The 20,497-nt window shown below is 36.5% G+C and overlaps 1 protein-coding gene across 1 annotated transcript in view; it reads left to right on the top strand.

Moving 5' to 3' along the window:
* Positions 1-234: 234 nt before the first annotated feature.
* Positions 235-20,497, top strand: part of LOC103696094 (CSC1-like protein At3g54510) — a 49,032-nt gene continuing 28,769 nt past the window's right edge. The window contains exons 1-4 of the mRNA XM_008777622.3: positions 235-518; positions 10,686-10,832; positions 11,346-11,409; positions 20,178-20,390. Of these exons, the coding sequence (XP_008775844.2) occupies positions 235-518; positions 10,686-10,832; positions 11,346-11,409; positions 20,178-20,390 (708 nt within the window). The remainder of the gene's footprint in view (positions 519-10,685; positions 10,833-11,345; positions 11,410-20,177; positions 20,391-20,497) is intronic.

Raw genomic sequence — 20,497 nt, 5'->3', positions numbered from 1 at the left:
TCTAGTCTAGCTCACTCCTTCCCATAAACCCAAAACTACCAACTTGAACCCATCCATCCAACGGCTGCTATTATCCTATCAAATATGTCGCCTGAACAAATCAAACCCCCGGAGGAACACCAGAACGTCACTTCAACTGAACTCCCTTTCTCCCCCCGGTTTCTTCTCCAAAAACCACTCAAAGCCCTCTCTGTCTCCCTGTCTCTCTCTCGCGCGCGATTTTTTGATCTCGAGATGAACGCAGGGAGTTTGGCGGCGTCGGCAGGGATAAACATCGGGCTGGCACTGGTGGTGCTGTCCTTGTTCTCTGTCCTTAAGAAGCAACCCTGCAACGCCCCTGTCTACTTTCCCCGCCGCATCGCCGCCGGCGACGACCTGCCCCTCGAACGCCGCTTCTCCCTCCGCCGACTCCGCCCCTCCATCTCCTGGATCTCCCGCGCCTTCCGTCTCTCTGAGGACGACGTCCTCCGCCACAACGGCCTCGACGCGCTCGTCGTCCTCCGCCTTTTCAAGTTCGGGTAAATCAAAAGAGACTACTCTCTTTTCCAGTACAAAAATTGGTTTTTGTTTTCTGTTTTGTTTAGAAACTTGTGATTGCAAGAAACCAAAAAAGGGGCCAAAAGTTTTTCGAGGGAATGAGAACAGGGTAGGGGGTTGTGCAGATTGGGGTATTCGGGGAGTTGGCATGCATGAGAATAATTGCACGAATTAGTAACATCAGGATAGCTGAAGGGAATGATGCAATGAGTTAAAGTGGCATTTTGAATATGCAAAGGTGTTGGAAAAGTATTTTGCCCAGAAATTGTTATATCTTTATTTTATAGAAGTATTATAAAGAGTAATCTACCAGAATAAAATCAGAAGATTGAAAAGAGCTTGCCTAAATCGAAGCGTGTGATATACACTGCCCTAAGAATGTGATTCGCCACCTACGTGCGGGTTTGCAACGATCTCATCCACAAGATACAACAACCTGGCTCAGCCCAATCCTCCTTTAACGAGCACGGTCGGTGGGAGGCTTGACCCTACTAGCTCCTTCAGTTGCCCAGATGAAAAGAAAAACTTTAAAGAGGATTGGAAGAAGAGAAAAAGAAAAAGGATAGAAGAATTCTCTGTTTAGTCTCAGAAAATAGAGAAGTAGTAATGTGGAATGAGTTATCTAAAACACTGGACCCAGAGTCTATTTATAGACTCTATCCGGTCAAAAACATTGCATATCTATGGAAACTAGAACCAATGTTCTTTTCAGTCACCTCTTCTGAAAGAAGCGTGAAGAAAAGGATAAGAGTTTTAAAATTTTTAAACATCTAAAATTTAGGGGATAAAGCTGGTATATTTATTTTTTTAAAATTATTTTTTTTTAAAGTTAAAACTCCAACAAAAGGAAAAACTTGTTTATAAAGTTGACCAAACTAATAAAAGAATAAAGAATACTTAATAAAATTTTGATTTTTTATGAGTGACCTCGAAAAAGTGCAAAAAAAAAAAAAACTCCTAGGAACTTAAGGGTTGAACCATGGGTTTTTTTACTACTGAAATGCGCTCAAGGTCAAATATTCAATCACAATAGAAAGAACACAAAAATTCATAGTTCAAGTGCTTTTGGTGTAAGAAAAGGATGAAAGAGAGTTTTTCTTAGATGTTTCTCTCTTTGAAAACTCTTAAAATTGCCAAGGGGAGATTTTGGACATGAAAATATGTTAAGAAAACACAGATAAAAAAGAGGGAGAGGGAAGGAGAAACTACCTGGTAGTTCCTTTTCTCCTCCCAACTATTTTCTCTTCCATTTGAATATCAGATTATCTTGGTCAGGCTAGCCCATCATGGGAGGCCCAACCAAACTCAAAAACCAATATAAACAATCCCAAATAAAATCAGATAGAAGCAATTTATAAGGAAGAAATTAGAAAATAAAACCTAGATTAGAGGCGTGCTAGACTCCGTCTAAGTGTGTTATTGTTCTTCTCATGATATGAGGCATGGTATGTGATCGGAGGCATTGTAGGTAGTGCCTTAAGAGTGCCATTGTCTTAAGAGATTGATCAGGATTGCTAGTATTTCTAGTTAATCTTTCTAGATCATAAGTAGTATTAGGTCTAGTTCTATTTTCTACGTAAAGAAGTGACCCTACAATGTAGGAGTATCTGATATTAATTCACCAAGATTTTTCTTTAGATGCACACTGGGTTTAGAAGGAATGGATACAAATTTTAGATCATAATATTCAAATTTCTTGAGCATGTTTTAGTGCAGGGGTGGCCCAATACATATGGGGGCCTAAGGCGAACTCACTAGGGGAGGCCTTTTTTAATTTAAATGATGAAAAATTTTTAATAAGTACAAAATATTTTAAAATTTTATTTAAAAATAATTCATCTAGCATATGAAATTGATGAACAAAATATGCATATAAGCAAGGTAGAATGTAGATGTTGAATATGTCGAAATAAGAATTTAAAGTGTCGAACTTTCTTTTTTCTTTTTCTCAAAAAATTGGGAGCAAACTAGACTTACAGAAAGTTGCTTGCTTCTGTGGGTGGCACATACCATATTTAACTTTGAATCTTAAAAATCCTCAGAACAATTTCTTAATTGATTCATGCCTAGCTAAAAAGCATCTAAAATCTATCAACTTCTCCCAAAGTCGATGTTTGACTCAACCTTATGATTTCTAATGGGCCTTTAATGAAACCTTTCTTTCCTAGTTGAACCAAATCGAACTACTGAACTGCGAAATTCTCAGTTCACACTAAACTGAATCATAAGAATCCGTGATCAACTTTGTTAAAAATCATTTACTTCATCACTAAACTTCAAATTGATAGAACAGTGTGTGACCCAAGGATGTTGAATTCGCTCTTATATCTCTCTCTTTTTTTTAAAAAAAACATTTGCTTTTTCAAGTCACCTTTGATTTCCTTCTCCTCAAAAAAAAAGAAAAATAGAGAGTCACTTCCGGTAGCTTGAGATATGTAACCAAGTAATCTTTGGACCTAGATTAAAAGTTAAAACAAATATATAACTCTAGCCATACATACATCTAGATTCTCACCACTGCCTGGGCTGTTAACGGAGGTGGTGGACTTTAGAGCGGACCCGAGGAGGCCAGAGCCTCGAGGTCAGAGGAGCCGAGGACGGCGAGGAGAGCTGGAGAGAAGATCCGGACTCCGGAGCGGGGCGGCCCAAGAGCTGGAAAGGAGATCCGGCCGGCGGGTCGCCACTCGCCGGGTTCTTGCCTTCTTGGAGCTGGAGGACAGTGGACTTTAGAGCAGAGCCGAGGAGGCCGGAGGCCAGAGGTCCGAGGAGCCGAGGACGGTGAGAAGAACTAGAGAAAAGATCCGGACTTCGGAGTAAGGGTGGCCCAAGAACTGAAGATTTGAGAAGCCTCAAGCCATTGACGGTCGAGCCAAGAAGGGAACTAGGGAAGGGCCGAAGAACTTAAGATGCACTGGGGGGAGAGGAGAATTGAAGAAGCCGAGTCTGCCAAGAAGGTTTAGCAAAAAAAAAAACACCAGCAGAGAAGGGAGGAGGAAATGTCCGTTGCTTGTCAATTGTCGTAGCCGTCGCCGGTCGCCCGCCTGTAACCCTGTTACCTCACCTCAGTCACCTATAGCTTGTAGCCTGTCTGTCGTTGGGGAGACGGGGACGCACTGTAGCGGCGTAGCCAGGAGATAGCTCATTGTCCTGCTAGCTTTCGGATGTGAAAGCTGTAAGCAAAAAAAAAAAAAAAAACTGTGCAGCAGTGGCAGAGCGGGGCCTTCCTTGGGCCGGGGGCCTTATGTGACCGCCTCAGTCGCCTAAGGCTCGAGCCGGCCCTGTTTTTGTGGAATGAGAAAGGAAGAGAGCTATCTTTAGGGGATTTGATTAGCTTCTTTTCTGGAATTCTATCAGTACCTTCTAGATCTTTCATGTCAAATTTGCTAGAGAGAGAATTTAGTTTCTTCTATGATTTTGAGAGATGCACCAATGATCAAGATATCATCATTATAGAGACAAAGGATAATACAATCATCATCAAGGGTCTTAAAATAGGCACATCTTTTTTAATCATTGAAAGAGAATTTAAAGTATAAGATTTTTTTTTTCAATTTCTTAAGCCACTACTTTGGAGCTTGTTTAAGACCATATAGGGATTGAATTAATTTATGCATTTTGTTTTCTAGTCCCTTCATGATAAACTCTTCGGCTTGTTCCATATAGATCTTTTCTTCAAGATCTCCATATAGAAAAGCAATTCTCATGTCCATCTGATGGATGATCAATTTATGGATAGAAGCGATTGCAAGAAAGATTCTAAGGGTTGTGATTTGAGTCACAAGAAAATAAGTATCAAAGTAGCGAATACCTTTCTCTTGATGGATACCTTTGGCTACAAGTCTATTTTTTTTTATTAATCCGTTGGGCCTTAGCTTTCTATAAAATACACATCTACAACCTAATGCCTTACATTCAGGAGGAAGATATGAAAGAATCCAAGTTCTGTTTGGAAGGATAAATTCAGATCACTATTGACCTCCTTCCAGAAATGTACATCGATAAAGGACATAACCACAGCATAAGAGGAAAATTTGCCTTCAGCAGGAAAGGCAAAAAATCATCTCCTAGATCTTTAGGCTTTCTAGTTATAGTACTTCTAGATTCATTAAGTTCAGGACTATTCCTCTTCCGAGAGGGTTCAACTACATGGGTTTCTAAATTCATTAGGTTGTGGCCTTTTCTTCTTCCTAGATGTTTCAACTACATTCGTTTCAAGGTTAATAGCGTTAGATGGGATTGAAGGTTAAGTAGGTATAGAGTTAGCTATTTTACTTCTAAAAGAAAAGGTGTATGCAAAAAAGGTAAAATCTCTAGCCTCTATGATGGTGTTGTTCACTAACTTCTGAGTTCATGACTAGTAACCTCTTGACATTGTTATCTATGGCATATCCTACAAGAATGACATCTACTGTCTTAGGTCCTATCTTTCTCTTCTTAGATTTAGGTATTCCAACCTAGCTAGACACCACCACACCTTGAGATAATCTAGCCTTGGTGTTCTATCCTTCTATTTGTTAGGATCTAGCAGTTGAAAGTATGGCTTCACCCCACAAAATCTTGGGTGCACCATGCACCTGAATGATCAAACTAAGTTAACCATGTCTATAAAGGTTCGATTCTTTTAATCGGCTACTCCTAAATGATTAATGTGTATAAAGTGCAGTGAACTCATGTAAGATACCATGTTCATTTATAATCATTGCCTTGATTAGGAGTGTCTTTTGATGGTCCTATCAGTTTGATTTTCTAATTCAACCTTATAGATCTTGAATCTATTTAGGACTTCAGCCTTAGATTTTAGGAGATAGGTATACGAATAATGAGAGAAGTCATGTATGAAAGTTACAAAGTAACAATTTCCTCCTTTAGCAGGAACCTTAGTTGCATTGCACAATCAGTATATTCGAGGGCAAGGAGCTTGCATTTTTATGAAGTATTGAAGGGTTTCTTAGTCTACTTGGCTTGAACATAGACCTCACATTTAGATTTAGAATATGGATTTGATCTACGAATTAGATTAAGGCTCACCATATGCTCGGTCCAATCTAGGTTTACATGTCCTAGTCAACCATGTCGCATAAGAAAAGATTTGAGATTGAATACAGAAGAAGGATCTTTGTTGATATTCAAAGTCTATTGAGTTTGAGTAACATCTTTGCTTATAGAGTTCTTACCAACAAAGTCATTATTTCTGGAAGTTATAATTATAGACTCAAGAGCAATTTTATAGCCTCTCCAGAATAACAAGGATCCACTAATAAGATTACATTGAATACTAGGCATGTACAACCCATTATGAATGATCAGGCTTTTCCCCAAAGTCATCATCAAGTCCATTCATCCTATTCCAAGCATATGTGCCACGGAGTCATTCCCAAATATTACACCTTTACTCGAGTCTTAAAAGGTGGAGAACTAGGAGCTATCAAAACCAATATCGAAGTTTTCTCTTGAATCAAGCCATTAAGCATTGGAGGCAATGGCGAGGTTAACCAAAGGAGTTAAAAAATTAAAGGAGGGTTGTACTCCACTTTCAACCATGTTCACTTGAGGTCCTGATCTACCATGACCTCTTCTTAGTGGTCTAGTCTTCTTATGGAAGCAAGATGGTTTGTCAGCCTGCATACATAACAGAATTGCTCCTTGTCTTTCTACTTCTGATGTGGGTTCAGAACAAGATTAGGATTAGGTTGATCTTTGCTAAGATTAGGTTGTTTAGGTTTAAAGATCTGATAGGGTTTGAAGGAATGGTTAGATCTTTTGAAGGATTTCACTATATATTTGAACGAATTGGATGGTTTTAGAGGATTTAGGTTGGGATTCAGGCAGGTTCACCGTAGGGGCATAATCAGATTTTGGCTTGACCTTAAGTCGGTGTTGTTCCTCTATCCTAAGGGAGTTTATCACTTTTTTTGGGGTGAGTTCACCATACTTCCAGGTTAGCTCTTGCATAATTGGTTTAGGAAGGTGGAACACATTCTATTAAGATGGATGCCTTATAGTATTTCCTAAGGAGCTCTTGGTTTACCTAAGGCAGGTGCCTTAAAGGTGGAAGACAGTCAGAGGAAAAAAACCTAATATCTCAGTTTTCCTAAGGAGCTCTTGGAATTTATAGTCGCTAACCAACGTATTGTCCACCATCATATTCCTTTGGAATTTGGAGACATCGAATCAATTAAGGCTAGCATCGTCTAAACCAAGGTTCGCCGTACCGGTACCGATAGGCGTACCAGTCACCTACCAGACCGGTACGGTTCTGATTTGTACCGAAACTGGCCGGTACAAACCAGCCAGCTCTTCCCCGCCGGAGCTGGAGAAGAAGAAGAGAACGAGAGAGAGCGCAGGAAAGAGAGAGAGGGAGAAGACCTGTGGCCGCCATTGGAGAGTCGCGGAGGGGGCGGCGGAGCCCGTGGGGATGTTGCGGAGGCCAAGGCCGCGGCTATGTCTCCTCCTTCTCTTTGTCTTCTTCGTCTCTAGAATAGAATCTGCCCGTATCGGTTTCCACGGCTTTGCCGTACCGCTAGCTGGCCAGACCAATCCGATACGGCCCGAACCGGCCGGTACGGGTTGGTTCGACGAACTATGGTCTAAACTATTTTTGATTCAAGAGCATCCCAAAGTTCTTTGGCCAATTCAAAAGATAAAAATTATATAGCGCATGGTACGCCGTACGGCTAGAACTGGGCATTTTAGCCGGTACGGGCATACTGTACCGTACCAGTTCGTTTTCGGTATCTGGTATGGCTGACATACCGACACTTAGTACGCCAAAAAAACTCCGTACCATACCGTACTGGCACTGTGCTAGTATGGTACTGGTACGGGGTCCCGTACCGAGATGGCGGACCTTAATATAGGATATCATATGAAGCATTAAGGATCGTATGTTGGCAATGGTAGTCAATTTCTTGTGGAGTTCTAAGGCTTGAAGCAGGTGAAGTTGAAGTGGAGGTGCACTTGAGTTTCTCCTAGAATAGGTTATGAGTTGAGTTGATTTAAATTTGAATCTGATCAAGTAGAAGGTTGTTGGTCATTTGTGGAAGCTCTATGATTGAAACTAAACCTAGTGTGCTTAGCCAAAACCTCATTTGGCTCTGCACCTCTTAAAGAAAGATCCATTGAACTTTTTAGGTTTGATTGAATTTTGATCGTCATGAACAGTCTTGTCTAAGGGAAGGGAATAATGAAATAATTATGTATAATTAAATCACAAAATCTCAGTTTGAATTTCAGGTTCAACATCAATAGCTGTGCTAAATTCTCTTAGTTAAGATTGTACTTAGTGGCTTATGATCAATGCCAAATAAATTTTTGTTTTATCTTTTAATAGCTTATAATTAATGCACATAAAGGTTCAAATCATAGTCTGTCGAACCAGGCTGAATTGCCAGGTTCACCCCGTACCAAACCGAACTAGTGCCATCGGCGTTTATTTTGGAAAATAGCTTGAACTGCTTCAAACCAGATGATTCGAAGTGGAACCGGTTTGAACCACTCGATTCGCACCAGTTTGAACTGGTTCACCACCCCCTCTCTTTCAATATCTCAAAAGATTTGAAAATGGTTTGTTGAACCGGGATGAACTGTCTGATTCACCTCATACCGAACCGGTACCGTACTGAACCGGTAGCCGACCAGCATGGGTCCCAGTACCAGTTCGGCTAAGATTGGTTCAAATTAAGTTGTGGAAGTTCAAACCTTTAAGTTAATAGCTTTTATGTTTTTTCAGTTTCAAATATCATTCAAATGGAATTGCAATAAAGAAAATAAAAGATAATAAAATTCTTAATGACTGCAAAAGCTAACTAGCCATTAACTCATACAAAACAGACTCTAAAATCCTCTTTTGAAAATGTAGATTTCAGAAATTAATTCCCGAAGCGCTAACAGCCTAAGAACATGTGGAGGTAGCTTGACAGTTCTCAAAGGCATTAAGTCGATATTCCATACGGTGCAAAATCTTTGGGCACCAAAGTAAGAGTCACTTTCACTGACAGTGTTCAGCTTTATGACCTGCGGCCTTGCAATTAGTATATGAAAGAGAAATCCATTCTTATTCGACACATTGTTCCTCAAGGCTTCCATTTCATTAGTGTGTACAGAAAACTGGAAAACAAAATTTCTGTTTATCAGAATTCAGGTAGTGTTTACCTAGGTTAGAAAATGTTTATTCAAAACAGGTTATTTTACTGAAAATCTAGAGCAAGAAACCACATTTCCCAGTAATGGTCCTGCAAATTGGGGATAGATCTAACTTTTGGTATTTTGTGACACAAAGTGGCTGCCTTAGGACTTGAACGCATACAATTGCCCTTGTCAGCCCAAGTATTTTACCATTACACAAACAATGACCCGCTGAAAATCTGGAACAATGAATAGAAAATCTAATTGCTATTGTTGATGTTTGCTAAATCATAATTTGTACTTTCTACAGTATAGATTATAGAATGTGTTTATCAGAGACAGAATTCTGCATAATAAAATTCTGGATCAGAAGACAGTAATATAATATGAATGCAACAATTGTTTACCTGCTTACAGAAAACTATAGTTATTTATTCTTGATATTTTTTTTTATATTTTAAACTACAGGTGCTATCAGAAATGGAACAATATAAGACAGTAACTGTTTTGAAATCCAGCAAGATTTATAAATTAGAAAACTGATAGGAATTAACTGTTATACTATCAAAATCATGGTTTGCCATACCACCCTGTACAGCTCAGTACATTGCATACCATATTGTACTAGGAGAAAACCGATACAAAACTCAATTTCAAATCGGTACAAGCCCCGCAACATTTCGTACCAAGGCGTACCGTCCTGTACCAAAGCATACTGACATGTATTGAGGCATACCGAGGTGTACCCAGAGAAAAATTTTAAAAAATAGTTAGAGCTATTTCGGTATAGGGTGCGTACCATATCTTACCAAACTGATAAGGTACAAATATGGTACCCAGTACCGAGATTGCGGATCTTGATAAAAAATGTAATAAAACCAAATAATGCTCTTAGACTGTTGGAGGTAAATATTAATGAAATCGAAAAATTAAGAATTTGTGTGATTTCATGAATAAAATCAAAAAGAAACATTTATAAGTGAGAAACTAGAAAATATGGGAATCTGGATTAGAGGCATGCTAGGCATTTCTCTAAGAGTGTTATTGCTCTTCTCGTGTCGGGTAGATGGTTCTAATGCTCCCAAGATACAATTGATCCCTCAGCTTGGCTTTGGAGTAAACGAGCATCTAGAAGGCTTGACCTGATTGATTCATTCAGTTGTCCGAAATTAATACTTCCAAAGTATATAAAATAGGAGGAAAATAGCAGTAAAGGTAGTGAAAAAAATGGAGAGCAAAAAGCAAAGAACGGTTCCATCTCGGGGAGAGAGAGCTTTCTAATTTATGTTGTATCAAGAGTTTGGACCAAGTCCCTTATATAGAGCGTGCCTGTGCATGCATGTGCTGGGAGCATCCCAAAAGCCCACATGTCCAACTAAAGCCCACTGGTTGGAGAAGTATTAAACAAAACTCTGCTCATATTAATTTTTCCGATCTAGGATTAAAGTTTATTGTACGAGTAAATTCTTTAATGGTTGAACTTTTCCAACCAAAATATTTAAACAATTAAATATTATCTAACATATAACTGAATGTACGATGAATTAGATACACGGTTCTCCCATTGGACCAATTAGTTGTTCTTAGTGCTGGAATTTCCTGGTAAAATGCCCAGCAAGGATGGAACCATCAATCTGATTGTTTCTTCTGTCGTAAATGGGGCCTCTAAGTTATCTTCTTATATTTAATGATGGAGAAACTGAACCATTTTTGACAATAGTGGTAAACTTTAGTGGCGTTTAAGCTAATTTTGAAGGTTTGTAGATGTTTCTTTTTTTAATTGAGATTGTTTTAATTTTGATAAATTTTTCATTCAAAGTGACCTATTGATTGAAGGATGAGTCATACAATTATATGAAAGAAGATTTTCTCTCCTTTCTACATATTTTTGGGTTGTTATGTCTTTTCCTTACATTTGGCGCATATTGATAATTCTTTGTATCAGTAAGAAGCATTTCTTTGCTCAAAATGGATGCGACGTATCCTTTAATGTACTGATTGGTGATTATTTGTTTATTATGTAGAATTAAATTTTTTACAGTTTGTTCTGTAATTGGATTGCTGATACTTGTACCTGTGAACTACACCTGTGAAGAAAGTTCATCTCAAGGAAAAGTTTCACATTCCATGGTTCCTTTTACAATATCTAATGTCACGAGAGGTTCTGACAGGTGAGTCTTATTATTCTTTTACATGACACGGTATTACTTAGAAGCTATGTTGTACCTCACTAGTTGTCATCATATTCTAATGCATTTCTCTCTCATAAATGGTTACTTCTGGACTCTTTATGTAACTATTGCCCAACAAAATCATTCTTTAGTTGGTTTGTATTCTTTTTATTTGCCTATTATTTTCTCTATTTGTGATCACTTGATGATTAATGTTTGGTAAAAACAAATCAATGTATGCTTGATGCGGCAGCATTATTTATGATTAAGTTACCATAGACAATTCAACAAGTGCACTTAGGTCCTTATCTTGGATGGAGAGAGAACTTTGTGCAAGAATGTAGAGGATTGTCATAATTTTTTGATGTGCTTTTTGTGACTTAGAGTATGTTAATTTGGATGCTTTTTCCTGTTACATGTAAAATTCTGTCAATTATGAATTAAATTTATGTAGTGTGCTTTGATAGATAATAAAATAGTTATTTACCTTTTTTTATTGTTTTGTGGTTACAGGCTTTGGGTGCATTTTTCATGCTTATGCTTTATATCATTTTATGTGCTCTACTTGTTATACAAGGTGAGCTCTAACCAGTTTAACTAAACTATAGTGGTTACTTTCTTTTTTTGAAGATTGTTAGTTATTTTGGTTGAAATGATAAATTTTAAGTTGCGTCTGTGCAAGTTTAGATATATTATGTTATTTCTTCTTATTCTTGTTCATAGAATACATCACTTCATAAAATATATTATGCGGACATTGAATTGATAGAATTGTGAGTTTATTTGTGGCACATGTGGCTATTATTGAGTGGCTATCAATGTTATATGTCACCGTGCAAAGTTTGTTGTCTTGGGACCAGATCCTGTACCAGTACTATCCTAATATAGTGTCGGTACGAGATGACGAGGTGTACCAAATGTCGGTACATTACGAAACTGCATACTGGTTGGCATCTGTATGATATAGTATGCCCGGCATGGCAAACCTTGTTACCATGACTTTTTATTGGAAATTAAGTTATTCATAATCACTATAACAATTGTCCATGTCCCATCATTTGGAGAATGATAGTTGTGCATAGTGTTTATTTATAAGAGAACAACCTAACGTGTGTACGGTTTAAACTATAAAGGTGGTGTGTATTGAATAACAATATGTATATCTTAAAATAGAAGCTGCATACCAATCTTGACTTACATTGCAATATAGATAAATTTATGACAAGAACCTCTCAAAGTCAAATGGTTCAAACAAAGAGTCTATTGAAGGCTGAACGTGCCAAGTAGTATGCATATTCATGTAGGCCCTGTTTGGCAGAGCTGTTGGCAGTAAAGCTTTTGAAAGTAGAGCTTTTGGAAGTAGAGTTTTTTGAAATAGAGCTTTTATAAAAAATTGTTTGTTGTTTGGTAACTAATTTCTAAAGTACTGTGCCACTTTAACATGTGTTTGGTAAACAAACTGAAAAGTACTTTTGGTATGACAAAATGACCATAAAAAATATTGCATAGTATTATACCATAGAGCATAATAAAATATAATATATATCAATACATAAATATATGATATAGTATAATATTACTGTAATGTAATATAATATTATTATAATATATTAATGTAATATTGTATATTATAGCATAATAATTTAATATAATATTAAATTATTTAACATAGCATATCAATGATTATGATATAATGTAATATAATATTATATTTATAGTATAATACTATAATAAAGGTATAAAATATTATCATTGTTAGCATAAATTAATTTTCTATAATATAACATAATATTAAATTATATTTTTCATTAAGGACATTGCATAGTGTTATACAACAGAGCATAATAAAATATAATATGTATTAATACATAAATATATGATATAGTGTAATATTACTGCAATGTAATATAATATTATTATAATATAGTAATATAATATTATTATAATATAATAGTATAATATTGTATACTATAACATAATAATTTAATATAATATTAAATTATTTAACATAACATATCAATGATTATGATATAATGTAATATAATATTATATTTATAGTATAATATAATAATAAAGTTATAAAATATTATAATTATTAGTGTAAATTATTTTTTTATAATATAACATAATATTAAATTAATTTTTGATGATATAATATAATATAAAGAGATAATTTGTGGAATTGTTATATTTTATCACGGGTATTTTGGTCAAAAAAATAGCTTTCCGACAGAGCCAAGAAGTGCTTCTTTAGAAAGCTCCAAAATGAAGATTCTTCCAAAAAGCTATTGTTAACTTTCTGAGAAAGCTAAAAGCAGCTTTCCGAAATTTTTACCAAACATTCTTATTTCATCTAAAAGTGCTTTTAGGTCGCCAGAAAATGCTTTTTAGCCCTCCGAAAGCTCCCCCAAACAAGGCCGTAGTAGTCAAAACATAGGAAGTTAGAATGTGGAAATATCAAGAAAAGCTAATATCAGCAAGGTAATGGGGAACAAATTGGTATTATATTTTTAATAATCATGTATAGATAAAAAAATGAACTTGAGATTTCATAGCATGATAAAGGTGGGTTTGCTAAATTATCTCTCATTCAATAATGGCATGTTGAAGCTGCACAACCTAAGAATAATTGTTAGCCATAAGGTCCGCAATCTCGATACCGGATATTGTGTATATACCTTATTGGTTCGGTATAGTATTGTCGGTACAGTATGGTATGCACCCTATACCGAAACAACGCTCAAACTAGTTTTCTCAGTTTTTATATTGGTACACCTTAGTATGGGTCGATACACACCTCAATATGCCTTTGTACGGGGTAGTACAAGGTGGCACAAGGCTTGTACTGACCCAAATTTTTCGTATTGGTTCCTACTTGGTATGGTACGGTACGCTTTGTATGGGGCAGTACGATAATCCATGGTTATCCATGTAAAGGTAAGTGTGAGAAATATCTTGCCTTTTCTAGTATACAAAGAATTTGGAATGAGACATCTTAGGACGTGATGCATTGATAACTTATTATGTAATTGATGGCTTACTATGGCCTGGAGATGAAGTGCAGATAAGAAGAAAAAAATATTATGGCTATAAGAAAGACTGATTGCTCAAAGTGTAAGAATTGAAATTTGTTGTCTTTGAGACATGCATAACCCGACTTTGATCAATTATTATCTATTTATGGCTCCTTGGTGTGCAACGATCTTAGAGCCATGTAGCTGTAGGCATATTTATCTATGAGAATATTTCTTTGGACTAACACTGGAATGCATATTGAACTCCAAGCAATGGATTTAGTTAGACACCTTAGAATGTACCTTTAAAAGTGAGAGATAGTTGCACACAAGATAGGCTGAACCGATACCAAGCCTTGTGTCGGTCAGCCATCGGTTCGATATAGTACCAGGTCATTACCGAACCGATACTCGGTATTTCTAGGCATGCTGATTTTGAACTGGCTGGCAGTTTTTTTTATTTTTCTCAAACGTTTTTGATATTTAATGATGTTTTATGAAGATTTTGAGTGATTTAAACATCGATTTGATGTTTTTGAGATGTTTTCATGTTCTTTCACGTGTTTTTTCTTTTTTCATGCTTTTTGTTTATAAAATGATGATAATTTCAATGATAAATATAATTAAAGTACATAAATCATTATATTCATAAAGAAAATCAATTAAATACAGTATAAAATTAATTTAAATATGCACTGACACCTAAAATCTCATGGAGGTGATGTCACTCATAGATGTTAGGGTCGTCTTCATATGTGGGGGGCCTAGTTCAATTTTCTATCTACATGGCCTAGCGGTTCTGTAAGCTCGTCGGGCTGCCATGAGGTACATCGCCTAAATGGTCTTTGTACATGTTGTGGGTGATGTGTTGCTCTAGGAGGAGTCATCTGCTTGCTATTACAATTGTGAAGCGACACATCCAAATTTGCCGACAACAAATTCTGAGATATAAGAGGCTTCGGGCTTTGTAGGATAGTAGCACTGAAGCACTATATATGGTGGTTTGACATTCTCCCTAGTAATTGGATGGATCATCATTGCTACTCCCATATGACTGTGGAGGCTCTTTGATGTCTGATTCTGACTCTACTTTCCAATGGGGCCTTGCTGTTGCATTTCTTCCAAGTTGCTTTCTTTCCTATGTTGCCCCTCTCTTCTTGGCTCTATTGTGAGGATCAACCTTGCTCTCTTGACTGACCAGATCCATTAGCGTGGTGACCTCGTCTGAGCATCTCTCGATCAAAATGCTGAGACAATGTCACGGACATGGAATATGCCATGATCGGCTCCCCAGCGACTTCTTGTAGCCCCTACTGCTGAAGGCTCCTAACATAGATGCTGTGCTTCCCCACCTTTACTGACAGCTTACCTGACCGAAGAGGTCCTCCTAAACTCTGACTCTGCTCCGCCGGCCCCAAACTCAGAACCCGACTCGTCCTATAAGGGCCCAAACCAAGCTTTATGCTTGACCACCTTGTTATGCTGCCACTGGTCATCCAGGCTTGTCTGGATGGCAACCTCGATCTGTGCCTCCTCATCATTTAGAGCGGAGCCCTCCTCTAACACTTTGGAGTAATACAAAGGTGGCTCAGTTGCCGGATCTTCTAGGGCCATTTCCAGCACATCAATACATTAGAGTAACCAACAGCAAGATGTTGCTTCAGCCTGGTTATTCTGTCACCTCTAAACTCAGTGTCGCACCACTTGCACATCCAGTGCTGCCGACTCGAGAGCATGGCACCATGATCCCAGCCGATGCCACGCTCCGGCTCCTTCCTAGATGGATTTATTCTTGCAAGTTATTGAACATGCCAAACAATTTTTACAGTAACTGATATTTAGGTAATTAATTACGTGTAGAAATTAATTCCTATAATTTTGCTTAATTAAACAATTTTAATTATATTTTTATAGTAATTCAATATTTAACTAAAAATCTAGATATTTTTTTTAATTCAGAAAAATCAGAATCACAATAGAGATGCTGCATTTACTATTATCCCAGATTATCATTATTTAATTTTTTTGGAAAATGATAAAATTTCAATGTGCTGCAAAAAACTATGTTTTTTATTTCAAAAAATACTTTTGAATTACCTATATGTAGTACTATTTTTTCATAACTTTTTATTTTATTTTTATTTTTTTATTTTTAAATAATTTACTTTCTAAAAATATGATACACTTATAAAGATTTATGTTGATAGCTAATAGACATGTCCTAAGCATGTACACTTAATTGTTAGAAGAAATTCCAATTCACAAATTGAATAAACTAGCTGCATACTCAGATGAAGAAATAAACAAAGATATAAAAGAGCTCAAATTAAAAGATAAATATTGTAAGCGATCATATAGTTCCATATAGTTACTTAAGAATGCTCTATGGCTAAGGAGGTATTCGACAAACATTTAATTACATTTAATGAAGAGCAAACACCACATAAACATGAATCAAATCAACTACACAATAATGTTATTTAGGATCATAGATGTCACTATCTATCACTACAGCAGTGTGTTATGTATAGACAATAATAAGGGTATGAGCATAAATATGACTTAGATCAACTACACAACATTGTTCTCTAGGTAGATCACCTTGGCAAGGGTTCGAGGATTGGCACCATCTTGTTCCTCTTCAATGTCGTCTAGGATGATAATGCCATTTTTAACATTGAAGCTGTAACCAACTACAGAAGATATGTAGTTTCTATTTGAGGGAGCTTGTAACATGAAACTGCGGGCATCTCTCTCTCTTTCTAAGAAAAAAAGTAAAAAAATGGAAGTGTAGTTGAGTGCATCCTAGTTCAATATAAAATTGATTTTTTTAACATGCATTACAGATTTATTGAACAATGTTCTTCAAGTGTTCTCACTAGGTCTGGGCCTAAAATTACTATTGAGATATCTATATCTTACATTAAAAGAGGGAAGGTAACTTAGAAAAATCACTAAAAAATGCCCCTCAGATGTCTTGCAACAATCACTTTGCTTCACTTAATGGCACATTTCGCCGTACGAGGGAGTAATCAAAATACTCCACACAAAATGAGTGACTTTTTGAGTAATTTTTTTAGGTTACTATGGCATTTTTGTTTTTTTTCTTTTCTGTGAGCATGGTCTGCCGTACAGGTTGGTACGGGCCGGTACATACCGGTACCGGACCCCACCGGTACGGTACAGCTACATATTTCGGTACTGAACCGTACCGGCCGGTACCGAACCGGTACCGGCCCGAACCGATCAGTCCGTACTGGCTCCAATTTTTTTTTTTTTGACTTTTAGCCCCATCGGTACAGTACCGGTTCAGCTCGGTTTGGTTCGGTACCGTACCGGTACCGATGCCCACCAGTACGTCGGTACAGTCGGTACCGCGTACCTTGCCTGTGAGTCTCGTACCCATAGCCTAACACTTTCATTACTCACGTGGCCCATCTCCTTTCTTCACTCCAAGGTCGGAGAAATCAGTACCGGGCACCGTACCGATTCTCCGGCGGCACGAGTCGGTACGGGTCATGCCGGGCATGTACTAGCAGAGGGCATGGTACTATGGAAGAGAGAAAAAGAGAGAGAAAGAAGGGGGAGAGAGGGAGGGAGGCTGGCTGAGCCGGCGGAGGGCCGACAGAGGTCGGCGGAGGCCGCTTTGCCGACTTCACTTAAAAATCAAGAAATATTTTAAGTTGCGGCTGTTCCCTTGTTTCATTTGAAATAGGAGAACAGGCCGCGACAGGCGATACCGCAGCCTCCACCGGCCCTCTGCCAGCGTCCCGACCTCTCTCTCTCCTTCCCTCCTCTACTCGCTATGTATTTCCTTCTCCTTCTCTGGCTCTGACAACGGGTCTTGTTTTCGTTGCCGGAACTGTACCGATAAGCCACCGATACGGCTCGGAACGGCTGGAACCGTCTAGTTTGCAACGGTTCCGCCGACGTTGCTTCACTCCATGTTCTTACCCTTCCATTTCTCTATGTGGCTTCTTTATTCGCTTCATGTTGTTGCCTCTTAAGGGATGCTAATGAGCAGTATGCTTGGGAAGCCACCTTTTTTTTGATATTATCTGGAAGCCATTATCGATTGAGCTTCTTGTCAGGTGAATTTATCTGGGCTCTTGATAACAGATCAGATGGTGGTCCTCTTTCCTTACAAAGCACTATGACTATTTTTGGTTTCTTATCCAATTATGATTGTACTAATCCTACAAGTAAAAATAAATAGCATGATATATTTTAATTAAAAAATAAATAGCATGATAGGATATTTGGGTATAATGTAGATGAGTTTGGATGTTCATTCAATAATGAAAGGAATCTGCATCATCCATATACTTGAGCAATCATGCATGATAATGACATGCGTCATGACTTGACTATGAGGGGTATTGATTTCTTAGATCCTACTTTTATTCCATAACTGAAATCCTATAAATACATTTTAATTATCCAATATTTGACCGGCAATAGTTTTTGATTTAGTATATATTTGAGTTTTCCTAAAGCATTAGAACCATGACAAATATCTCTGCAGTTTATACAAATGTGTCATATTCACCAAAAATTTCAATGTGGTATAGTTAGGTTAACAATATTATTAACTAATAGATTTGATCAGCACAACATCAATTTGGGACATTAAATGAACAGATGATGAAGCAATGTTTAGATATGAATTAAGCTACTCTTACATATTGAGCTGGAGAGGTTCAATTCTAAAAAAGGTCATCTGGTGTAGCTCGTGTTTCAGAGGCCTACCATCCATGTATTTACAATATATAGGTGACTTGTGATTTTGAACTGGACATTTTTAGTTCAACCTTGAATTCAAAAGGACCATGGCTTACTCTCCCTCTCATTATTGGTATTCTTAGTTTAATTTAATATTATTTTTATAGTATATTGGCAGTGCTCTTTCTGTCAGAAAATAGTATAGCCATTCTTATTTTATTATTTAAATAGAATTCTACTTCTTCTAGATCCAGCTACCAAGTATAAAGAATATCAATACTTTAATCAATAAGTAAATGGTTTGAATTAAAGAAATTTTCTTGTCAAAGAAAGGATCTCACTTTAATGAAAAATAGTTTGAACAATAAAATAAGGATTGTTAATTACCTTTTATTTTGTTAGACAGGCTATTCTATGAAAACAAATGTTTTTTATCTATCATCTTCTTGTATTGACCACTATTTATCATAAGTAATGATTTTTATTGTAGTATAAATTATTTTCTATATTAGAATATTTTGAATTTCATCAATAGTCTAGAAAAATAAACATATATATATTGTCCTAGGAATATTAACCTGAGAAAAATAATGGCCGCTATTTCTACTTTGAATCTTATGGTAGGAAAATAGGTTCAGTGAGGGTCTATTTTTCTGGCATTATGTTGCTTTTATTATATGCAAAGTCATACTAACACTTTTTGAATTGAAGTCTCAAAATTAATTTAAAATAGATAGTTTATATTTTATAGTATTTTAGAATTTTTATTTTATGAATAATTAGTTAACCAAATAATGGTGAATTTTTCTGATATTGCATATTATTTTCCATCCTAATAACAAACAACAATTGTTTTTTTCCATTCAATGTTTAGAAATTGACATCTTATTATATCTTATTATAAGACCATGATGAAAAAATGTGACTACTATATTATTCAGTTATAAGTATTATAAATTTTTAAAATTTAAAAAATCATATGTACATATATATATATATATATATATATATATATATATATATATAACATGCTAGAGAAAGACTTCTAGAAGTATTTAACTTGACAATTAAAAAAAAGCATGCATGTGCCAGAAAACTAGTGTAACTATAATGAACTCTGTTGCTTGGTTCTATTATTTTTTTCTATTCATTCCATGGATGTTTAACATACAGTTATTGCCATTTTTTCTTGTCTCATATTTTGTTACTTTGATGATTTAATGAGCTTCCTAGTTAGACATTTTGCTTGGTATATTGAGCTCTTTTGCCAACTAATTCTTGATCTGGCATTCTGGATCGTGTGATGTCTGTTTTTGGTTGTGAAGTCACATTCTGCTTGTTACTTGAGTTGTATGGAACATCACTAGATTCACTACTGTAACCACATATGTCACATTATGACTACATGGACTGTTAAACATGAGGAAATAGAATACCACTTGTTTAAGCTATTCTTTTTTTCAGAACAGTTCCAAAACTTGTCTAGCCCTTTCCAAGTTTCCAAAAATGTTGAAAACGTGAGTGCAAATAAAGTTTTATTCAGCTGTTGCTTGTGAGTCAAGCATTTGTTTACTGTTTTTTGTTCTGATGTGTTAGCATTGGCTTTTAGGAGTATAAAGGAATCCTAGATCGTAGGATTGAACATATTGGGAACCACAGGCATCGCTCTGACCAATTCACTGTGCTACTTCGAGGAATTCCTGTCTGTACAGAACACAAGGCTCGTGGATGCTGTGTTGATCACTTTTTCTCCAAGCACCATCCTTATACCTATCAAGCTTATCAAATACTTTATGATGGAAAAAATGTTGAAGAACTACTGGTATGAGTAATCAATTACCATTGCTAAGACTCAAGTACTTCTATTTATCATAAGATGTATTTGTTTGCTAACAACAGTCATATTGTCTTTATGATTCAAATGTAATT

Source organism: Phoenix dactylifera, unplaced genomic scaffold (genome assembly GCF_009389715.1).
Source record: "Phoenix dactylifera cultivar Barhee BC4 unplaced genomic scaffold, palm_55x_up_171113_PBpolish2nd_filt_p 000164F, whole genome shotgun sequence".
Taxonomy (NCBI): domain Eukaryota; kingdom Viridiplantae; phylum Streptophyta; class Magnoliopsida; order Arecales; family Arecaceae; genus Phoenix; species Phoenix dactylifera.
The sequence above is the reverse complement of the archived record's forward strand: the minus strand, read 5'-3'. Positions and strand labels throughout refer to the sequence as shown.